The 20,055-nt window shown below is 46.7% G+C and overlaps 1 protein-coding gene across 1 annotated transcript; it reads right to left on the bottom strand.

The window, feature by feature from the left end:
• Positions 1–1,599: 1,599 nt before the first annotated feature.
• On the bottom strand, positions 1,600–12,316 carry LOC149364559 (troponin C). Its single transcript, XM_089574512.1, has 5 exons — positions 12,161–12,316; positions 10,924–10,951; positions 4,764–4,907; positions 4,140–4,391; positions 1,600–2,241 (listed from the first exon to the last, which is right to left on the bottom strand). The coding sequence occupies exons 1-5, from the start codon at positions 12,161–12,163 to the stop codon at positions 2,213–2,215; spliced, it is 456 nt and encodes a 151-aa protein (XP_089430638.1). The 5' UTR covers positions 12,164–12,316; the 3' UTR covers positions 1,600–2,212.
• Between the last annotated feature and the right edge of the window lie 7,739 nt (positions 12,317–20,055).

Genomic DNA, 20,055 nt, shown 5'->3' with positions numbered 1-20,055 from the left:
TTCTGGTACAAAAGGAGCGAATAGGAACTTCTTGTAGCGCAGGAAATACTTTCACATCTAACAACTTACTATGTCGCATTTTTTTTTTTTGACGCATTACTTTTCATTGTTCGGTTCAAAAGGGAGCAGGGGCTCAGGAGCAGCTCCTGTTATGGTTTCGCTTTCAGATAAGGTTTTCTCTACGCCTTCATATTCGAGAGAGAGAGAGAGAGATAACTTTTATTTTTCAGCTCTGATTTAATGTTTACTGAGCGTTTTGAGGCCCGTCGATGTGCGCCATAAAACTACGAAGTGCTTATCCCAATTGTCATGTCGATATCATGACTTCTACACGCTCCTACGCGATTTCCTTGCCCGCATATGATTGATTTTTTGCCATAGAACTGATCTTGCAGGATTTCGCTAGGTAGTGCACTTGCAGCTGATATCGTGAAAATTTTTGTTCATTCATCTCTACTGCGCAACTCATTTTAACGTGCCTTTGCCATACCTTTGCTGCGATAACAATGCGTTCTGTTAAGTGGTTCTACTCTGAATTTGATATCGGAAGACCATGAGGAAATAAATCTCGTAGTCATTATTTAGTATTCTTGTTGCGATTAGCCATTCTTCTGAACTAATAATAACAATACAAATAAGAAGATCAAGCATACTTTTGAGCTGGTTTGTATTAATGTACATTCCGGACATGTGACGCATGTCACATGTACGGAAGACGACTGGCGGTTAAATTTTTACAACTGACGCAAAAAAAAATGGCAAGTTTGTCGTTATGTTAAGCCTTCACACATTTGTAGTCATTATGACTCCGAGCTCCAGCTGTCCATCTGAGTCCAGTTGCCGAAAGTAATGGGTTCTGCGTGATTGTCTCAGATTAGCCGCCGACAGATAACAGCTGAATTGAAATCATCAAGTTAGCCTTGCCACGCTGGAAAACAAGAGGGGCAGCTCTCCCCCTCGGAACAAATTTACGTGCGCAAACCGAACCCGCAACCTCAGGATCTGATCCAACAGGGATATTTCCAAAATGTCTTGCCAGGAATACTGTTTCCAGTCTGACGCTCACGGGGCCCAGTCTACGCATGCATGCTTTTCGGCATCTAGCGCCGCAATATGGTTGAAAATAGACACGGCGTTTCACATTATGCAGCTTTTCGTGGAAACCGACTTCCTTCGTGTAATGAACTAGTTGAAACTCGATACCTTGGTGAACTCATTAGTGTAGGTAAGATTAGAGGTAACGAGACGTATGTGGTACTTTCTCATCTTTCTTCTTTTTTCTTTCTTATTTTGTTGTGAAACTTCGTTCAGGATGATTGAACTATATTTTTTTACATGTCACTAAAAGGCCCAGTGCGTCAGACTCACAGTTGATCGCAATTAAATGACTCACAGTTAACCGACGAATTCTGCATTGATCTCAAGACCTCCCGCAAGTAAAAAAAAAAGCTCTATATCTCATTTTCACCCCTTTATTCCTTCATTCGCTATGTGGTTCGGCTGGGTCATTACCGCGCATTTCCTATCTCTATAACCTTCTCCTCCTCCTCCTGCACTGAACTAAAGTCGGGAGAAGAGAAGCAGACAAACTAAAAGAAGTAACAGAAACAAGCGAGTTTTATTTGACAAATTCTTTGTGCAACTATACCGAATGTACATTTAGACCAATAACTGGTTCAAAAACTTTTGCTATTTAACTTTATGCTCGCTTTATGAGATGCTTATGTGTATATTTGTTAACCTGAACAGCTGACATATTCCTTACAACGTTCCCTATACGCGCGACAGCTGCCTCGCAATACATTTTTCGTTCCCGCTTGTCGCTTGACGTAAGGGGCAGGAGAAAAATAAGTCAAGGAAACTTCAGTCACATGGACAGGATAAAAAAAAAGACAGAAAGAAAGAAATGATAAATCTGGCGGAGCCAGTGCTAATGTAACAGAAAGAACAGCCGTGAAAACAGCGATATTGTGGTGAAGCCTGCAGAGCAGTGCTCTCACGATTTCATTCGTGGAGTTTTTTTGTTTTTTTTTTCACATGTTTTTTTTTAATTAGTAGATATGTCTCTTTCACTCGTTGGCGTTTTGCTGTGGTTTCTCTTTATTTTTTTTCTTGCGTGCCTTGGGGCAAAGTCGGTGGTGAGGATGTCTTTTCATCGCCGACGCCAGAACGCATCCCTGCGCGCTTCAAGGAGCAGCAGTACGCTGTTGGTCTAGTCACCGGTCATCATCTCCATGAACTCTGCAGAAAAAAAAAAAAAAGTAGAGAGAAAAAATGCGGACTTGCACACCCATACGCAGATATCTCACTTAGTTCAAGTGTAAGCAGTCCTTCCTTTCATACATTCCATACCTGTCAAGTGCGTTGAATATCGGAAAGAGCATGCTATACTGTCTGCTGGTCCTGATAAAACTGCATACTAAAATGCCGCTATCGCAAAGTTCTTATTTCATTTTTTTTTCTTTTTGCAGGAGCTAGGCATTTCAGGGAAACATCAATGTTTTCATCACACAGTTATGAACGGTAGCAAAGAGTCAATACTTAATAGGCGCAGTGACATTATGTACACCCGCACGTCGTAACAATGCATTCGAAATAAAACAATTTCGTTATAACGAGTTGTTTTTTTTTGCTCAGTTTTCCCTTCAAGTTATTTGCCTGTACCCGCACGCAACTGCGTAAATGTTCTTGCTTACTTCGTAATTGCAGGCACTACGTCTGCGAAACGATCTTGATAACATTCTGCACGAAGGATGAACAACAAGATGACTTTGCACCGTTTCATCGAATTTTAATCTCAGTACTTTTTTTTTTTTCCCTTTGGCCAATATCCTTGCACTCAGCGACGTAGTACCACCGCTACCCTACGGCGAACTCGAACGTCCGGTCGGCGGCTAGCTCCTTTCGAGCCATTGCTAGAGGGACACCAAGAACAAGAACAATCCGAGCAAGGTGCGACAGAACCCGACCGCTCATATCCGGCGGTACCGGCTAGGTTGGGCGAGGGAAGTACAGGCAGGCAAGACAAACAATACGACGTCGGGCGAGTGACGCCGGCAAAACGAGGTCGGGGTCGACCGGCTTGCGCTGCTCGGAAGGCGTCCGCCGGCTCTCGCACCGCACGCACACACACATTCTGTGCACGGTTGGCGAAGGCGCGGCGTCGGCGACGGAGCGGCAGTGGATTCCGGTTACGCTGGAATCGCTCGTCGCGCGCGCGTTTGTGTCGCTGTCTCGTCTCTCGGCTCTTGTTCGCGCCAGCGCCCGCCTTTTGTTCTGTTTGTATTTTTTTCTGCCTCCTCGTCTTGTCTGTCCACGTGGTTAGCAGCAGCTGCTGCTGCTACGGCTGCATGCGTCGCCGAGGCTCTCTTGCCACTCGGAACATATTGGGTGTCACCCCGGTCGTGCTACGCTGTACTCGGAGAGAGATACTGTACATGTACGTACAGGGCATGTGTGGCGCTGATCGACGACGAGATCGCTCCAATTCTAGTGCGCGCCTGGTGTGAAGGGCTTAATTACGAGAGGTTTATTTTAACCACGTGTCCACCTGGCAGGATCTGTTATCGCGTTAGAGGAACGAGAGCGGTCTGGGCGAGCCTTGTTAGAGTCGGTTTCGGACTGGCTAGGTGTGTGTACTGATCAACGGATTAAAATTTAAAAAATAGAGCCGGGGGGTTCAAAGAGCGAAAATTTTACATGGAAAAACCAGCACTACCCTGTAGACTTCCTGCGTCCTGTGATGCTGGAACAAGAAAGTTCAACCACTGAACTGAGCCAAATAGGATCTATTGGGCAAATAGGACGTAGCTTAACCTCTCCCTCTCTGTACGTGCACGCATTCGAATAGAAGAAGTAAAACTCTAGTTTGGGCGAGTTGGTTCATGTTAAAAGAAAAACTGGCAATGGCGCAAGAAACGGGGACACAGAAGGCACAGTTGGCGTCAGTCCTGTCTTTTGTGTGCCTTCTGTGTCCCCGTTTCTTGCGCCATTGCCAGTTGTTCTTTTTTTGAATAGAAGAAATTTGTTTCCGGCTATGTTCAACTTTGTTCCAACCGAACCAATAGGCCTGTCATGGCGACCTCTAATATGCCTCCATTTCTGGAGGAAGCAAAGAGCCGATGAGGGGTGTAGTATACCGTCGAAGTCGACCGTGCCGCTGCCGTCAGTGTCGATCTCGGCGATCATCTCGTCCAGCTCGTCCTCGGTGAGCGCGTCGTCCAGGGCACGCAAGATCTCGCGCAGGTCGGACACGTTGATGTAGCCGTTGCCCTCTTTGTCGTAGAGGCGGAAGGCCTCGCGGAGCTCCTCCTGCATGGCCTCAGAGTCCTCCTCCACCAGGAACCGAGCGGCCAGCGCCACGAACTCCTCAAACTCCAGCTCGCCGGAGCCTGCATATGCGTGCGTTCCCCATTGGTTTTCTAAGGCAGTCTTAACTGCTCGATGAAATCGATGGAAACACTTTAAAAGAAAGATTTTTGCTACACGTTGGAAGAATAGATCCTTACGTTCAATGTTTCCCTAACAGTACCTTACAATTTTTCAATATTCAAAATTTTTCTCCAAGAATGTTGGACATGACACAGCTATAATTTGATGTGACAACAGCAGTCATGGGCAGCTCGACAGAGCATCCTGTCGCCAACAAGGATCTTAGTCGTTAGTTCTGATGGGACGGGACAGAGATGCTGCCGCATTTCAGGACGCACTGACCCAGTACAACCGATTTCAACCGGCTTTGTTTCAATGGAGATAGCGCTCACCGTCCTGGTCAATCTCGGCGATGAGGTCTTTCAAGTCCTTGTCCTCGAACGTCTGTCCCAGCGTACGCAGGATCGCCGACACCATGTTGGTGTGCACGTAGCCCTTCTTGTCGCGATCGAACATGTCGAACGCCTTGCGCAACACTGCACACGGGGAAAGAGAGAGAGCGACAACGTGATGATTATGTCCCTTCTGTGGCGCTAGGGCATCTGTTACAGAAGAGCGGCAAGGCACAAGGTGTTTTCGTCTACCCATGGTGCGGTCAAAGAGCCATTTACCAAGTATTTCACCCTAAAGATGTCGAGCACCACGCCAGAGAAAGCTTGTACTCATTGCATAACCAGTTGGTACGCGGCGGCGCTGGGAATCGAACCCCGCACCTCCCGCAAACTAGGTGAATGCTCAAACCACTAGGCCACCGTTCTGGTCCCAACATGTGAAGAGCAGGTTAGAATGTTACATACGTGTAGTTGTCACAGTATTAAAACCCGTCGCAACAGTGACCATGCCACATTACCACTATGTTACCAACTCCACGTTAGCCACCGTGGTTTAAAGTTCCCGCGCCTTGTATTAATTAAACGCAAAGGTTGAGAGAAAAAGAAAGTTGCTGTAGCCAGACAGCGCGACGTCTTTAGTTGGACAGGCAGTGAGGTGGCCCATGCCATTTTGCGCTCGTTGGCACTGAGTAAATACCTAGCGTGCCATTTCGAATACTTCGAAACCGTACGTCGTATAAGGGAAAATGGCTTTTCGACCTGAAGGTACATACTAAATAGGGAGCCGACAAAATTTACTAGTCACTCCACGTTTGTCCACACCCGTGACGCCCGTGCGTTGGGTACATACTCTTTCATTTTGCCGAACATTATCAACCAGCGGTTATAACCCGCCTTCCTTCCGTCCTTCCTTCCTTCCTTCCTTCCTTCCTTCCTTCCTTCCTTCCTTCCTTCCTTCCTTCCTTCCTTCCTTCCTTCCTTCCTTCCTTCCTTCCTTCTTTCCTTTCTTTCTTTCTTTCTTTCTTTCTTTCTTTCTTTCTTTCTTTCCTTCTTCCTTTCTTTCTTTCTTCCTTTCTCTCTTTCTTTCTTCCTTTCTTTCCTTCTTTCTTTCCTTCCCTCTCTTTCTTTTGCGACAGTATTGAAGAATATAGCGACAACTTTTCATTTAAGCTACCCGTAGTAAAGTTTACCCAAGAAATATTTCATGAGCTACACAAATGTCCCAGTGCTCGAGCCTTGTGCTGTTCATTTATTTATTTATTTATTTTTGGCCCCAGAACAAGCCTCTAAGTTTGTGTCTGCTTTCTGTTCCAAATTATTTTGGAAGGGAGCCAGAAAAAAAAAAAAGAAGACAGATGAAACTATGCAGCACGTCTGCAGCGCTCAAAGATTTTCTGTCTTGGCTCTTGCCCAACATATCTCCAACGAGGACCCACTAAGAGCGAATAAGTTACACAGAGTGCCTTATCAGTCGTGGGAGCTGATGCATTTTCCTTAGCCCGTCCGTCATGGTTTAAGGGGGGTTTAACGTCACAAAGCGACTCAGACTATGAGGGGCGCCGTAGTGAAGGGCACCGGCAATTTCAACCCCCTGGGGTTCTTTAACGAGCACTGACATCGCATGGTACACGGTCCTCTAGAATTTCGCCTCCACAGAAATTAGGCCACCGCGGCTAGGATCGAATCCGCGTCTTTCAGGTCAGTAGCCGAGCGCCAACCACTGAGCCACCGCGGCGGCCCGTCCGTCATGATCAAACCGGACGATTACGGTTACGCGATTTTCAACGAGGACAGCATCACAGTGCCGTCAAAAGAGCTGGTGTCAGCTTACAAGTAAGCTTGAGCGTATATCACTATGCAAACCATTACACAATCCTATCAAATTATGCCGAAAATCGCCGCTGTTTTGCAAGCAAACGTGAACAACGCCTCGTTTCTCTGCTAAAAGATACTGAAGTGTTAAAGCACCAATATATAATGCTGGGTGCAACGCTTTTCTTATGGTGCGAACCCGCTTTACAGGCACTACTAACCACTTGAGTTAGGTAATCTTTACGAAGCCTAAAGTGTTAAATTTATTTGAAATTATTCACTATAGTGCCACCTAGCTATAACACTGTTATTTGCTCTGACTGTGTGACATTTTATGCTCCACGCGATCATAGCTTAGCCCTGGATGATGTTCCCCAATAGTAGCCACAAATTCATATGCCCGCTGATAACGAACGAGGTACGCGCCATATTGCCACCGAAATAAGGCGCCCATCACTGCAATGGACGGCACACTGTACCGAATATATACTAAGAGGTTGTCTAACATGGAACGGTGGCGTCTTTTGTTTAAAGGATTCGCCATTGAAATGCAGAGTTGTACAGCTCAGTACGGCGTGTCCTTCGTGCATGTTGAAAATGCCTCATAGGTATTACTCGTACAAATGAAAACTGCTTAGAAAAAAAAAAAAACAAGGAGAAGGTATGCTTGTCGCTCATACTAACAAGGGGATCACTGGTTGAATGCGTCCTTTCATGTCCCTGCTACCTTTACGTTTTGGCCGGTAGAACAAGACAAACTAGTACAGTCACTGCCGTGGAAGTGTATCGACAAAACCACAGTTAAACGTCATGTAACAGTAAGTTCGTGCAATAAACAACTGGCTTGCAACAGGGCTGCTCTGAGGGAATGCTGCCTTTCTCACTGCGCTAGGCCTGCCGCACATGGGCGCTTGGCTGTCGACAGGAGGGCTAGAAAACCGGATGGTGCACAGACGTGCGCGGACCGCGGCATGCCTGCGGCGGCTCGGGGCGGCTATTCTGGGAGGCAGCCGAGGGACGGACGACTGTTGCGCAGCGTATATGCTCTGGGACGGAAGAGTGGGGCGCGACCCTTCTCCGTTCTCAACGGGCGGCCTGGGAGAGCGTTTTCACCGAGGTGCGCCTTCAAAGGAAGCGAAAACGTTTTTTATGGGGTGAGCTCACGACTTTGGCTCGCACGCGTTGTCTCGTGACTGTGCTCCATCGATTCGGACTTCGGAAGCGGTTTCTTTTTTTTTTTTTGCTTATTTGTTCTCTTTCTGGTTTGGTTTATGGGGTTTAACGTCCCAAAGCGACTAAGGCTATGAGACGTGCACTGACATCGCACGTTAAAGAACCCCAGGTGTGTTCTCTTTCTATCTGTGGTGAGAACACAATGCAATGCGCTTCTCGTACTGCTAGAGGCGAAACCAGTGAGTGGCCTTTGCAAACTTTAACTGATAGCTGATCCCTCTTAAGCCTAAGATCGTAGCTTAATTAGTTCGCTCTACTACGCACTTAATCGCTATGCAGCGCTCCTGCCTACTCGAGATGTTTGCGCTGATACATTGTGAAACGAAGCTCCTCGCAGAAAGTGTACCCCACATAACCCCGAGCCAGATAAATATGGACGATCAGTCGGTTGTGCCATGTCATTGGAGAACCATATATGTGGTGTCGTCACGCCCACTACATACGACCCCCCCCCCCCCCCCCCCCCCCCACACACACACACACACACAGCTCTCGAGAAATAGACGGAACGCTATTTACAAGTAACAGCGATGACTTAGGCACAACCACAGACATCGCATGCGCGCCCTGAGAAGCGTGCTTCGTTTTGTGAACACTTACAGTGCAGTGAAACACTAATTGTAGGAGCGAAGAAGTGCGACACGAAATTAGTGTGGTGATGGCGTAGGTGGCACGACGTTGTTGTTGTTTATGATGATTACAAATTAAAAAAGGATTAGTCTACGGGCGGGAGAGCGTCTTGCTGCGTTGACTGCGTTCTGTGCTGGTCTTTGTGCTGGCAATCCTCAGATGCAAACAGTCCCTGCCGCTAAAGGCGCAACGGTTGAAATAAAGCGAGCGAAGAACGGGACATAGAGAGAGAGAGAGAGAGAGAGAGAGCGAATAGTAGAAAAGAGAAATGACATTACTGAGAAAGAGGTAATGAACACTAGGGTGTTGGGATCAAAATAAGAATTTAGGCAAAAACGTAAGAAAAAGGGTTCGAATGAGAATGTTACATCATTGCGCAAAACTGTTATTATCCACCATCACCAGAATCAGCACCAATATTATTATTATTATTATTATTATTATTATTATTATTATTATTATTATTATTATTATTATTATTATTATTATTATTATTATTATTATTATTATTATTATTATTATTATTATTATTATGTCACGTATACTGATCGCTGACGCAGTAAGGGGGGGGGAGCTTATGACGTTCTACTGAATAAAAAATTATATTTACAGGAGAACAGGAGAAATAACATTTTACTCATTCGTGGATATGCACCGTCACTTTAAAATTACTTTGTATTACATCCCCCAAATCTATTCAAAATTTTAATGCGCTTATGAGGTCCTCCACGAAGGCCAAAACCGTTTCGACAGGTACAATTTCTTTTACTTTCAGGGGGGGGGGGGGGGGGGGTTCCTAGCTATTCGCTCAACCAATTTCAGTCCCAGTATTTTCAGCGCCTCCCAGTTGTACCTATTTTTGTTTAGTCATCCTTATATTCGCAACCTGGGATTTCGAAACTTCAGTACAATTTCTACGCTTGTGTGAAACAGCAAAACCTGCTCACTTTTCCTCCTGAAGAGCGTGCTTTACCTCAAGCATTACTACCTAACAGTGAAGCACTCTTGCAAAGAGTTAAGTTAGAAACGCGTTCAGTCCTGTGTTTGCTGACACCAAATTTTAATAAAAACGACCACATAAGAATAGTTTTTTGTGTGAGGAGGCAATAGATGTTTATAATTTGTGACTACCGAGCATTTGGACACAGGTGTTATGGTGCCAGTGCACAGTTTTGTCTGTGTTTTTGAAATCGAGGCTGAGTCAGCAGCAGCAATTCGAATTCCCACCGTAAGTACGGGTGGAAAAAAAATATAGGGTATTAAAACTGCGCTTAACATGCATTAATTTTTTGCTCGCAATGTTACGCTAAAACTAGAAATTTATTGCGTGCGGGATTGTACCACAAATATACTGAAATTACACTCCTTGGCAGCTTTCGTCAGGTTGTGCGTAAATGTCTTACGCTTGCGCACTCAATATACAAGAAGGGGTAATTTTCTTCAGCTCTACTTGCCTCCTCTGTTCACCTGCGCAATATCAAATTGGACGCTGCACCTTTGGACCCACTGCCAACTAGAATGACGACGTTACGACACCAAATAAAAAATAGAGCAAAAGAAGCTTGCTCGATAAATTGCGCGTACAGTCTGGAGACATTCTGCAACACGCAATAAGCTCAGAGAATTTTCGCAAGTGTGCATATAATGCATATTTGCTGCTGCCTGGTCAAGGGTCGAAGCAAGGTCGTATCGAATTCTTGCGGACAGCAATATTGAAGAACAATGCTCCCAAGAAAAAACACAGTGAAGAAGAAAATTGGGTCGCATTGGACGTGAACCGCTTGCTGACTTGGCAAGAGGCCACATTCGAGGCTGAGGGTATTTTAGGTCGCCTATAAACCAGGGCTGGTCTTGCATGCTATACAACTGCGTGACCGGGAATCCCTGAGACGGAGATGCCTTTACCGGTGCGTTTTTCGGCGTAGTTGTTCTCCGACAAGTCTAGCTAAGGTTAGCTACAACACGGTAGCCATGCAGTCGCTGTCAAGGTTTAAAATAACGCAAATATTCGAGTAAAGCATTCAAACCTTCGAATGCCCCAAAATCCCAGAATATTCAAGTCCCCCAAAAGGACTTGAACGCAATTTTATAATTCGACATGCGAAATCTGATTTCTGTGCAACATTGTTATTTGCACATTCCCCGTCTCCTTCCTCGTCGATTCCTTTAAGCCTTATTAGTTAAGCTCTCGTACAGAGGCTGTGAGAGACATTTCCCAAAATGGAGTTTCTTTCTATCCTTTTGTTAAATGTTTGCTCCATTCTCCATTCCTTTTCCTCTTTTCTGTAAGATTTGTGGATATTTCGTGACGCACTTATGTACGGCCCGGGGGGGTCATCACCAGACGCCAGGCGTAGTTTAATTTGATATGCTCTATTACAATACTGGCCATTCCTTTTCGTACCTTGCTAGGACAGGCAGGTCTGTCGAAATTTTATAAGGGAGATGAAAACCGTTAACAAGCCGTAAAATATATCAAACTTACTCTGCACTTGCTCTTTCGTCAGGTCATCCTGAAACCGCAAAAAAAAAAAAAAAGCTCTCAGAGTGCATGAAACACAAAGCAGACAAGTCGTGGGCTAAATGCACAGCGGCAGCGAATAGCTACCTCTTGGTTGCTGCCACACTTGTGACGACAAAAGTAAGACTTAATAGTTATCGGTTCCTTTCTACAGATTCACATTAGAACCAAGCTTTCTTGTTTTCTGGTGTTGTCCCAAGTATGCGCATAAAAAGTCAACTACGAGTCAAGGGCAAAAGTGAAATAAGTTTTGTAACGCCAGTGCTGCAGATTGAACGTAAATATTAAATGCAGAGCAGTGATTTGGACAAAAGGAAAACCAGGCTGCTGGAAGACGTGTCATTATTCGTTATTGTAATGCCGTTTTTGGTCATTTTCACCAAAGATTACTACCACACATAACTGCGTTTGCCTCCTCAAACTGTTTAGCTTTCCTCAAACGAGAGCTAGCCGAAAGTTACAGCGAAGTCCAAAAGTTTGAGCAGCGGGCTTTCATTTTATTATTTTTTTAGTGAAATAACGTTAATACGATCAAATCGATATTGGAAACTGTCGATCCGCCCGTCCATTTCTGTAAATCAACGTTTCTGTGATGTTCCCAGACGCCGGTGAAATCGTCACTCTCAAAACACACTGGCATTAATTTGTGGAATCCAGAAAGTCGGGGAAGCCCGAAATGAATAAGTCTCGGTTCAGTCTGCACAAGCACTACGCAGACGAAATCAGCCCTTGAATTTTACATTGTTCATAACCATATTTTCAAGTGCACAACGCATGCTATTCAGTGCGGAACTAGAACTAGAAACATCGCACTCCATGTGTCCGTTCGCAACTACCCACACACAACCAGTTTGCTTTCGTAGAGCGCAAGTGACCTGTGACTGGGCAGCTTCCATTTATCTCGGACGCGGCCAGATTATTTCGCATGCAAAATCGAATCTATCTTTTTTTCTAAATGATGCCGAGTTTAAACCATGCTATCGAATGATAACTTCCCGCATTTATTTCTTGTCATTTTTCTGGACTTTGCTTTTCTAAATGCTTGCTGGTTCGACACTCTGACGGACGTCACGCCCGAGATACGCTGCAGACTCATCATCAAACGCGCCCAAGTTTTGCGAAAGAAGAAATAGTTTTCTATGTTAGCGGTAAACGGCTGAACAGAAGGCGGGAAAAGCCGAGTAGGAGGCGAATACTTTACCATGTCGATTCAAGACGGGCTACGACGGCAAATCCTTGTAACGCTGCTCGGACGCACCGGTCGAGGTTTGTTCCCCGAAAGAACCGCGCTGCTGCTTAGGCGTACTCCCGACTGGATGGCAGGCGGGTGGGCGCAAGGCGATCGCACCGCGCGGCTCGGCCCGGGGCTCCATTTTTGGAGGGTCACGCTGAGAAGGGGGGGCGCTAGCAGCAGAACCCGCCGCCGTCGCCGCCGCCACGCGCGGGCCGGAGGGTCCGTCACGTGACCGGCGCCTCCCGTGACGTCAACGCCGGTGTCCGACGGCGAACCCCGGGCCCCCAGCGGTGGCGCGCCTCCTCACTGTAGTTCCGTTCATTACCACCTGAGGCGCGCATTTGTTTTTCTACGCGCAAAGAAATAATTCCCAAATATTCCGAGAGTCCAGTATCTCTGACCTCAATCATAGCTAGAGTACAGTGCATCCATTTGAGAGATGACTGCTGCAACAAGCTTGGTGGGTTTAACAAAAAAAAAGTGCGAAACACAGGAGTAACCTATACGAGCCGGCGGAGGGATACGGAATATCTGAACGCATTCTTTCTCCTGATTGGTTCAGTCGCGGATCAGCCTTTCGGCTGCACTGCACGCTACTGCCGAAGCGTGCGCGGTGGTCGCAAACAACTGGCGGTAACTTGAACGCCCGAAGCTGGGGTTCTCCGAGACGAGTACATTTCTTCTCCCCCCCCCCCCCCCCCCTCCCCTTATTTTTTCCTCTCTCTTTTCCTTCTCCGGGCGCTGTTACGTCGAGACCCTGTCTTGGATCTGGGGTGGGCCGGGTATAATTTTAGCGACGCGTCGGCAGCGAACGTTTAGCCGCCGCCGGTCGCTGCCGCTGCGATGCCCGTGGAGACTCTTCTTTCTCCCTGCATAGCTGCGCATGCGCTGTTCCCAAAGTCATCATGATTTCGAAGTTACGCGTACGCCCCCCCCCCCCCCCCCCCCCCCTCTTTCTAACCCTTCTCTTAGGTATGCGGGGCTCGCAAGTTTTATTTTCAAGTTGCCGACACTCGTCCTTCTACGTGCTCAGTTCATTTTCCTTCGTGTATAGATTTGGCCGCGGTTGGTTTTCGCAGCCCGCCTGGCAGGCACTGCGTTGTCTGTAGTACAGTGCTACCTTGGCTGCTGACAAGCGTCTCATTTTGGTTTGCTTCTCTGCTTCAGCTGGCTCACATAGTGGATGTCGAATGTTGCAATTATAACTGCTACAGCTACAGGGGCGGATTTACTGGCGGTAAGGGGGGGGGGGGGGGAATTTCCCTCGACCTCCCCCTCCAGGAGCAGCCCATAAATCCGCCCGTGTGCTACTCATGCCACAGCGAAGGAATAAAACAAACTATGATGCTAATAGCAGTGAAGAGATGACGATCGTGGTCATGCGTTTAAGTTCTGTACAGAAGACACAGATCAGCAACGTGCCGCATATTATTTAGAAATCATCCCTGCTCAACTTCACGAAGTGATGAACGAATAAATAAATTTATTTCAGAAACAAGATGGGCATATAATACAAATTTATCTATACTTGCCCGCACAAGAGGTCATAGTGATAAGGTAGTAGCAGTAGCAGCAGTGATAATACAGTAGTAATCCCCGATGAAAATTTCTTGCTGTAAATCTGCTGATTCGAGCAGTAGTGGTGTATTAGCACATTCCCAGCAGCTGTTGGATCCAGCAGGTGCTCGTAACAGTAGCTGCTGGAATCAATAGCTGCTTGCTGGAACCCCGAATCATTACAATTATTCTTTGTTTGAATAAACCATTCGTACAACGTTGTTTTGTTTTCTAACATTTCTTAGATGCTAAAAGCAAATGCTAAAGTAACAGTTTTTAAATGTTAAGCATACGAAAAGTTATTAAAAACGCTCTAAACCTATATTTAAACGTTAGTCATCCGCAGGACCTTGCGGATCTGCGTGCAGTCGGAACGAATGTCCCACGACTGGAACGAATGGGAAGAGTCCTATTGAAGGACTCTGCTAATGTCATGGGCTTATTCTTACCCTCCGATTAAAGGACAACTGCACAGGTTTTAGAAATCGACAAGCCTAAAAGGGTCGAATGTGTGAAACTTGCAGGTAAGGCATGCGAATTTCTTTCGGGCTAGCATTTAAAATGGTAACGTAATCGTCCATTCAAAATCGCGACGGCCTTCAAGCTTCTCCGCAGCGCACAACGCCAAGTTGGGGGCGCATGATAACGTCATCGAAGGTATCAGCACATTTCCAACGCATAAACGCCTGCCGAGCGTTGTTTGGTCGCATCCAACGAGGCACAGCAGGGTGTGGCTCACGGCAGCGATAATTTGAAATCATACCTTCCGTGACGTCACATTAAACTTCTCCGCACTCCTTCGGTGCTTTGAGAAGAAGCGCAAAATTCAATCGTCGACTACGTCACTATTTTAAATGCTAGTGCAAAAACACGTGGCATGTTTTACCTACAGCTTATATAGATTTGAATTCTTGAATATCGCGAAATTCTTAAAAAGTGGTGCAGTTGCCCGTTAAGGGTGTCCCACAGGTGTGAATGAGGGAATGGTTAAAAGGCAAGCTGCAGATGTTTTATAATTCGACGAGCTCAAAGAGGTCGAATAAGTTCGAAATATTCTTATCAACCTCTTATAGATCAAGAGCAGCATCTTGACACAAATTTTGGTCACAGGCAGTCTTAAAGCGCGTGCTCTGCATAGGACCACACCGCGATCATAGCACTTCAAGGCTGTCGGTATTACCTATCGGTAATAAGGCTGTCAGTATTAAAGCTGTCGGTATTAAGGCTGTCGGTATTCAAGCAGTAGGTGGCGTTTGCACTAAAACAACAAAAAAAGCACAAACAATACGGTTGCGAGATAGTAACGCGGATTTTTTTTTTGTTCTTTTTTCTGTGTTAGCTGCAGGGCGCGGACCGCAACGGTTGCCATAGTGGTTTGAGCACAGGCGCTTGGATAAGACGGCCGTGATTGGAGCATCCTCCTCGCATGCGGGAGGCACTAGGCTTGATTCCCTCGGTCTGGCAGTCGGCCAATCACCTCTTTCGAGAGATCGTTGGTCCTGGAAGGACATATTTCCTCCTTGCGAAAAAAGCCCAATTTCTCAGGCTCGGAGTTCTTCGGGGATTCGCTACCTCGAGAAAAGAGGGATTTCGGAAAACGAGGATAAGTTTGCGGACGTTTTCTTTTTTTTTTTTCCATTTAGCGCATGCATAACGGGTTTGTGACAGCTGAAAGATGTACTGCATATACGTAATCAGGGAGCAAATTACTCGTTGGCATCCACCCGAGCGCAGCCATACGGCTACAGAGGAAAGCTGTACAGCTTCCACAGAAACTTCGTAGTTAAAGAAAAATTCGCACTGGGCCGGGGTTCGAACCCCGGACCACCGCTTCACCGGAGCAGTCATTCTACCAACTGAGCTAATCGGGACGGCTTGCATACGGTAGGGCGAGAGCGAATTGATCAATAGCTCGAAGTGGTTATAGTGTTGGCTGCACTTTGAGGGATGCCAATTAGCCATTTCTTCCCTTATTACAACTTTACTCCACCATGCGGGATTCCCCTAAACATTTGACCTACAATGTAGTACATATACGTCCTTGACTAATTCTGTTTTGGAAGACGTAATCGATCCAGTTGTTTTTAGACGTGGTGACGGCTACAGCGGGAATGCCCGGAGTTCCTGCGGGTGGGAGGGGGTCAACTTTAGCTACCACAGCCATCGGCAATCGTTCCAGCCGACTGTGTCACATCCGTTCAAAAGTGCCCATAAAAGCTGCGCTACCATTTATTTTATTTCACGTAGTTTTGGGAACCACGTATGGAAAGGATAAATTTGGAAGTTTCCAGAAGGGAGTCGGGTCGTCTGTAATGACTCTGTATTTCTGCGGATGCCGACGACGCCAAATTTCCTGTTTTATGCTCTAAAACGCAGCTGAAACAATCGTGAGGTGAGAAAATTTTGTAATGGAGGATGGGGATCTTGGATGATATTTCAACGGCGCCTGCAGAGTTGTGCTCAGCAGGTCGCCGTTTACTGACCGCACAACGTTCATTATTTAGACTATATATTGTTTAGAAAATACTGCAGGCGTTTACAGTGGGCCCAGACAGAGGAGTACATAAAAATTTGACAACTGAAAGAAATGTGTAAAAAAAAAGAAAGACAAAACACAATCAACAAGTTAACAGAAACAACACAACTTTTTGTAATATAATTATATCAAACACAAATGCCCATCTAGAAGCTGCAAAACAATACAGAACACTAGCATAAAAAAACGTAATCCTGAAAGTACTACATTCAGGTCTGTGAAAAGAATCAACGCTGCTTTGTAGGTTGGGACGGTGGTGGTGAAAACATTTATTAGGAAGGGACAGGAGGTATGCTTGGATCAGCCGTAAGGAACCGGTCCTTACAAGCACTAGGTGGAGGTCCCTATAGGATCGCCTCCCAGTCCTCCCGGGTTGGGTTGGGGGTGGGGGAATAGCCGAGTTGGAGGGACAGGCCCACACTATGTGATGTGATAGGTGTCCGAAGACACTGCTCTACAGTGCAGGCAGCTGCCGATAAAGGAGGGATCAAAATGTTTTAGTGCTGCTGGGCACAGCAATGTATTGCTGAGAAGGCGGAGAAGGAGCCGATCGTCCGCCTTCTTCAGGCCTTTATATTGTCACGTTGTAGTGACGGCAGTCCAGCGGTCAGGAATACAGCAACAAGGTTTGCAAACAAAACTCTTTATTTGGGCTGACTTGCGCCCGCAAAAGAACTGAATCACTCGGCGGCGGCGTAAGCAACAACCGTGCTCGTCAGTCGTCGAACTACGAATGCCCGCTGCTCGCGGCATCGTTCAATTTAAAGCCGGCAAGGAAACTTCGAGATAACAGGTCGAGATCATCTAGAGTAATCTGGAAACACGTAGATGCAGCTCGGCATGGCTGTGATCAATCGAGATTAGTCCGGCTGCTTCTCGCGTCACGAACACAAATGATAACACCCCTTTCCTGCGGCCTTGCGCGGACACTACAATGATACGTGGCAATATGGGCGGGGGTAAAGGCGACGACTATCTTCATAGTATTGATACTGTTTTCATAGTATCAGGGCAACCCCCACTTCAGGGGTTGCCCTTATGAGCAGGGGCCCATATAAGGTAGCGGTGTGTGGGGTCTGTATCCCGTATGCAAGTTTGGCAAATTCGATAGCCTAGGAAGGGAGCGCAGGCTTGTCTGACGTTCCGACAGGGCCCTTCGCGAGTCGGTGATTATGCATTTTGAATCGGAATGTGAGGCCGCGAAAGCAATCGCGACCTCTTCTGCGTGTGTGCATGGCGGGCTCTGAAGGTGAGGCCGTTAACTCTGTTGCCGTTGTGAACTACAGCGGCCGTGCACCATCCACCGTGGTGAGGGCCGGAGGCCTCCACGTAGTATACACCTGTTTTGTCGCCATAATGTTGGGCTAGGGCTTCCACTCCTGCTAGGCGCCGACCATTATGATCTACGTGTGACCTGTTGGCTGGAAGAGGCCGCACGTGGAGGGCGCGTCTCCACAGTTCTGGGATGCGAAACCTGTCTTTCATTGAAGTGGTGTGTTGGATGTGGAGCCGAGCAAGAAGGCGGCGACCCGACTCCGTTTGCGGCAAGCGCGTGTACAGGTTTGTAAGGTGCGCCTCCAGGAGCTCCTGATAAGTACTGTATTCACCACCCCAAACGACGTAAGACGGCTGTTTGAAGTAGTGATAGGGAGGGCCAGGGTACGCTTAATAATTTTGCGAAGGATGACCTCAAGGGCATCCTCCTCTTGTTTCCGTAGGTGGAGATAAGAAGTCGAATAGATAATTCGACTGGTCACGAAGGCGTTTGCCAGCCGCAAGTCATCCTGACTTCATAACCCCCGCGTTTGCTGGAAACCCGGCGGACCATGCGGCCCACCTGGTCCCTCACCTTACGGACGGAGTTTGGCCGTGTAGTGTCTGGCCGTCTGTGTTTGTGGATGTAGAGTCCGAGTACCCGTATCTCGTCACTTTCTCGTATGGGACCACTGTCAAGAGAAAGAGAGATTTGAGTTGTGTACTCTGGCGAGGGGCGGAGGTGCACAAATTGCGATTTTTTAGGGGAACATTGAAGACCGCAGCGGCGGGCGCAGCGCTCTACTATCGTCGCCGCTGTTTGCAGGCTGGTTTCAATGTCCCCTGTGCTGCCCTGCGTGGCCCATAGAGTGATGTCATCCGCTTACAGGGTGTGCTGCACGCAGGCGACACCACCCAGCTGGGCCGGAAGCTGCATCATACCCAGATTGAAGAGCAGCGGGGAAAGTACCGCGCCTTGGGGGGTTCCCCGCCTGCCGGGTAGGTAAGGGCAGTGCTCTCTACCTTGGATGCGGATGTAGGATTGACGATCCGTTAGAAATTGGTGTATGTAAGAATGTGTTCAGGGGGCGAGACTTTTTCCAGAAAAAGCGGACGTCGCGCACGCCAGCTAAAGATTTGGCCAGCTGTATACACCTCTACTTTTCTGGAACGCTTCTTTTTCCCCTGAGCAACCAATGTTTCAATGCTTGAAGTCAGTGATATATGAGTACTGCTGAATGTCTACTTTCAACACTACTGTCTGCTTTTTATTGAGCGTTTCAGGAAAAAATTTGGCCACAGGGAAATTATTGCCGAACAAAATTAACTGAGATTCAATTGACTTGCAGTCAATTGGCTTCCTGTTGTCTCAAATTCAACTGAGACTATTGACCTAAGCAGTGTGCTTCCTATTGACTCATATTAGTAGAAAACATTTTGACATCATAAAGAACAAGCTCAATACGAGAAATACACGCATGAATACTCAAAATTTTCAACATGGTCGAGGAAGTGGTATTGGGACGGGAAAGGCTGTCGTTGCCATGTGAACTGCACATAACACTTAATGATAAGGCGCAGCTTTCACGCCTCACACCATGACGTCACATAATTCAAATCACTTTGCAAAACGCTAAAATCGTGCTCTAGAATTGCGGATGCGTCTGTAAATAACGCAATCGGCGTAGAGGCGTTTATGAGACGAGGTTCCATCGGTAAGATAACTAATAAAAATTTTTAAGAAGTAACGGCCCTTTACCGGCCCTTGTTCCATACCCGACGTCACATCAACAGATGAGGAGAATATACCGTTAACTATAACACGCTGTGTTCTATTCGACAGGTAATTTTGTACCTACTGGAAAACAGAGGCAGGTAAAAGAAGAACGGACAACTTGAGAGAACACGTGGAACGGTGTGAAATGCCTTCTTAAAGTTAAAAAATTCAGAATATATTTGAAGGCTTTTATCGTAAGAGACGAAGGTGTCATTTTAAAATTCACACAATTGGTTCGGTTTGGTTTATGGGGCCTAACGTCTCTAAGCGACTGAGGCTATGAGGGACTCCGTAGTGGAGAGATCTGAATTCGAACACCTGAGGTTGTTTGTGCATTGACATCGCAGGGTACAAGGGCTTCTAGCATTTTGCCTCCATCGAGATGAGGTCGACCGCCGCATATGGGATCGAACCCGCATCTTCCGGGTCAGCGGCCGATCACCACAATCACTGAGTCATCGCACCAGCTTCACACAAGTGATGGCGCATGACAATCTGGATTTAAAACAGCGTTGGTGTTGCGAGAAAAATTTACTGTTTTCTAGGTGCTTCATTATACATTGTGTGTTCCAAAGATTTGCAAGATACACTTGTTAGAGAGATGGAATGATTGCTCGGTGACTTATGAATGGGCACTACATTTGCGTACTTTCATTGTGATGGTAGTTCATTGTCCTGTACTGATTTGTTAAATAGAATGATAAAGAAGGGCGCCAATGCTCGGGCACATTTTTTCAA

This window comes from Amblyomma mixtum, chromosome 2, assembly GCF_055824585.1.
Source record: "Amblyomma mixtum isolate Tamu chromosome 2, ASM5582458v1, whole genome shotgun sequence".
Taxonomy (NCBI): domain Eukaryota; kingdom Metazoa; phylum Arthropoda; class Arachnida; order Ixodida; family Ixodidae; genus Amblyomma; species Amblyomma mixtum.
The sequence above is the reverse complement of the archived record's forward strand: the minus strand, read 5'-3'. Positions and strand labels throughout refer to the sequence as shown.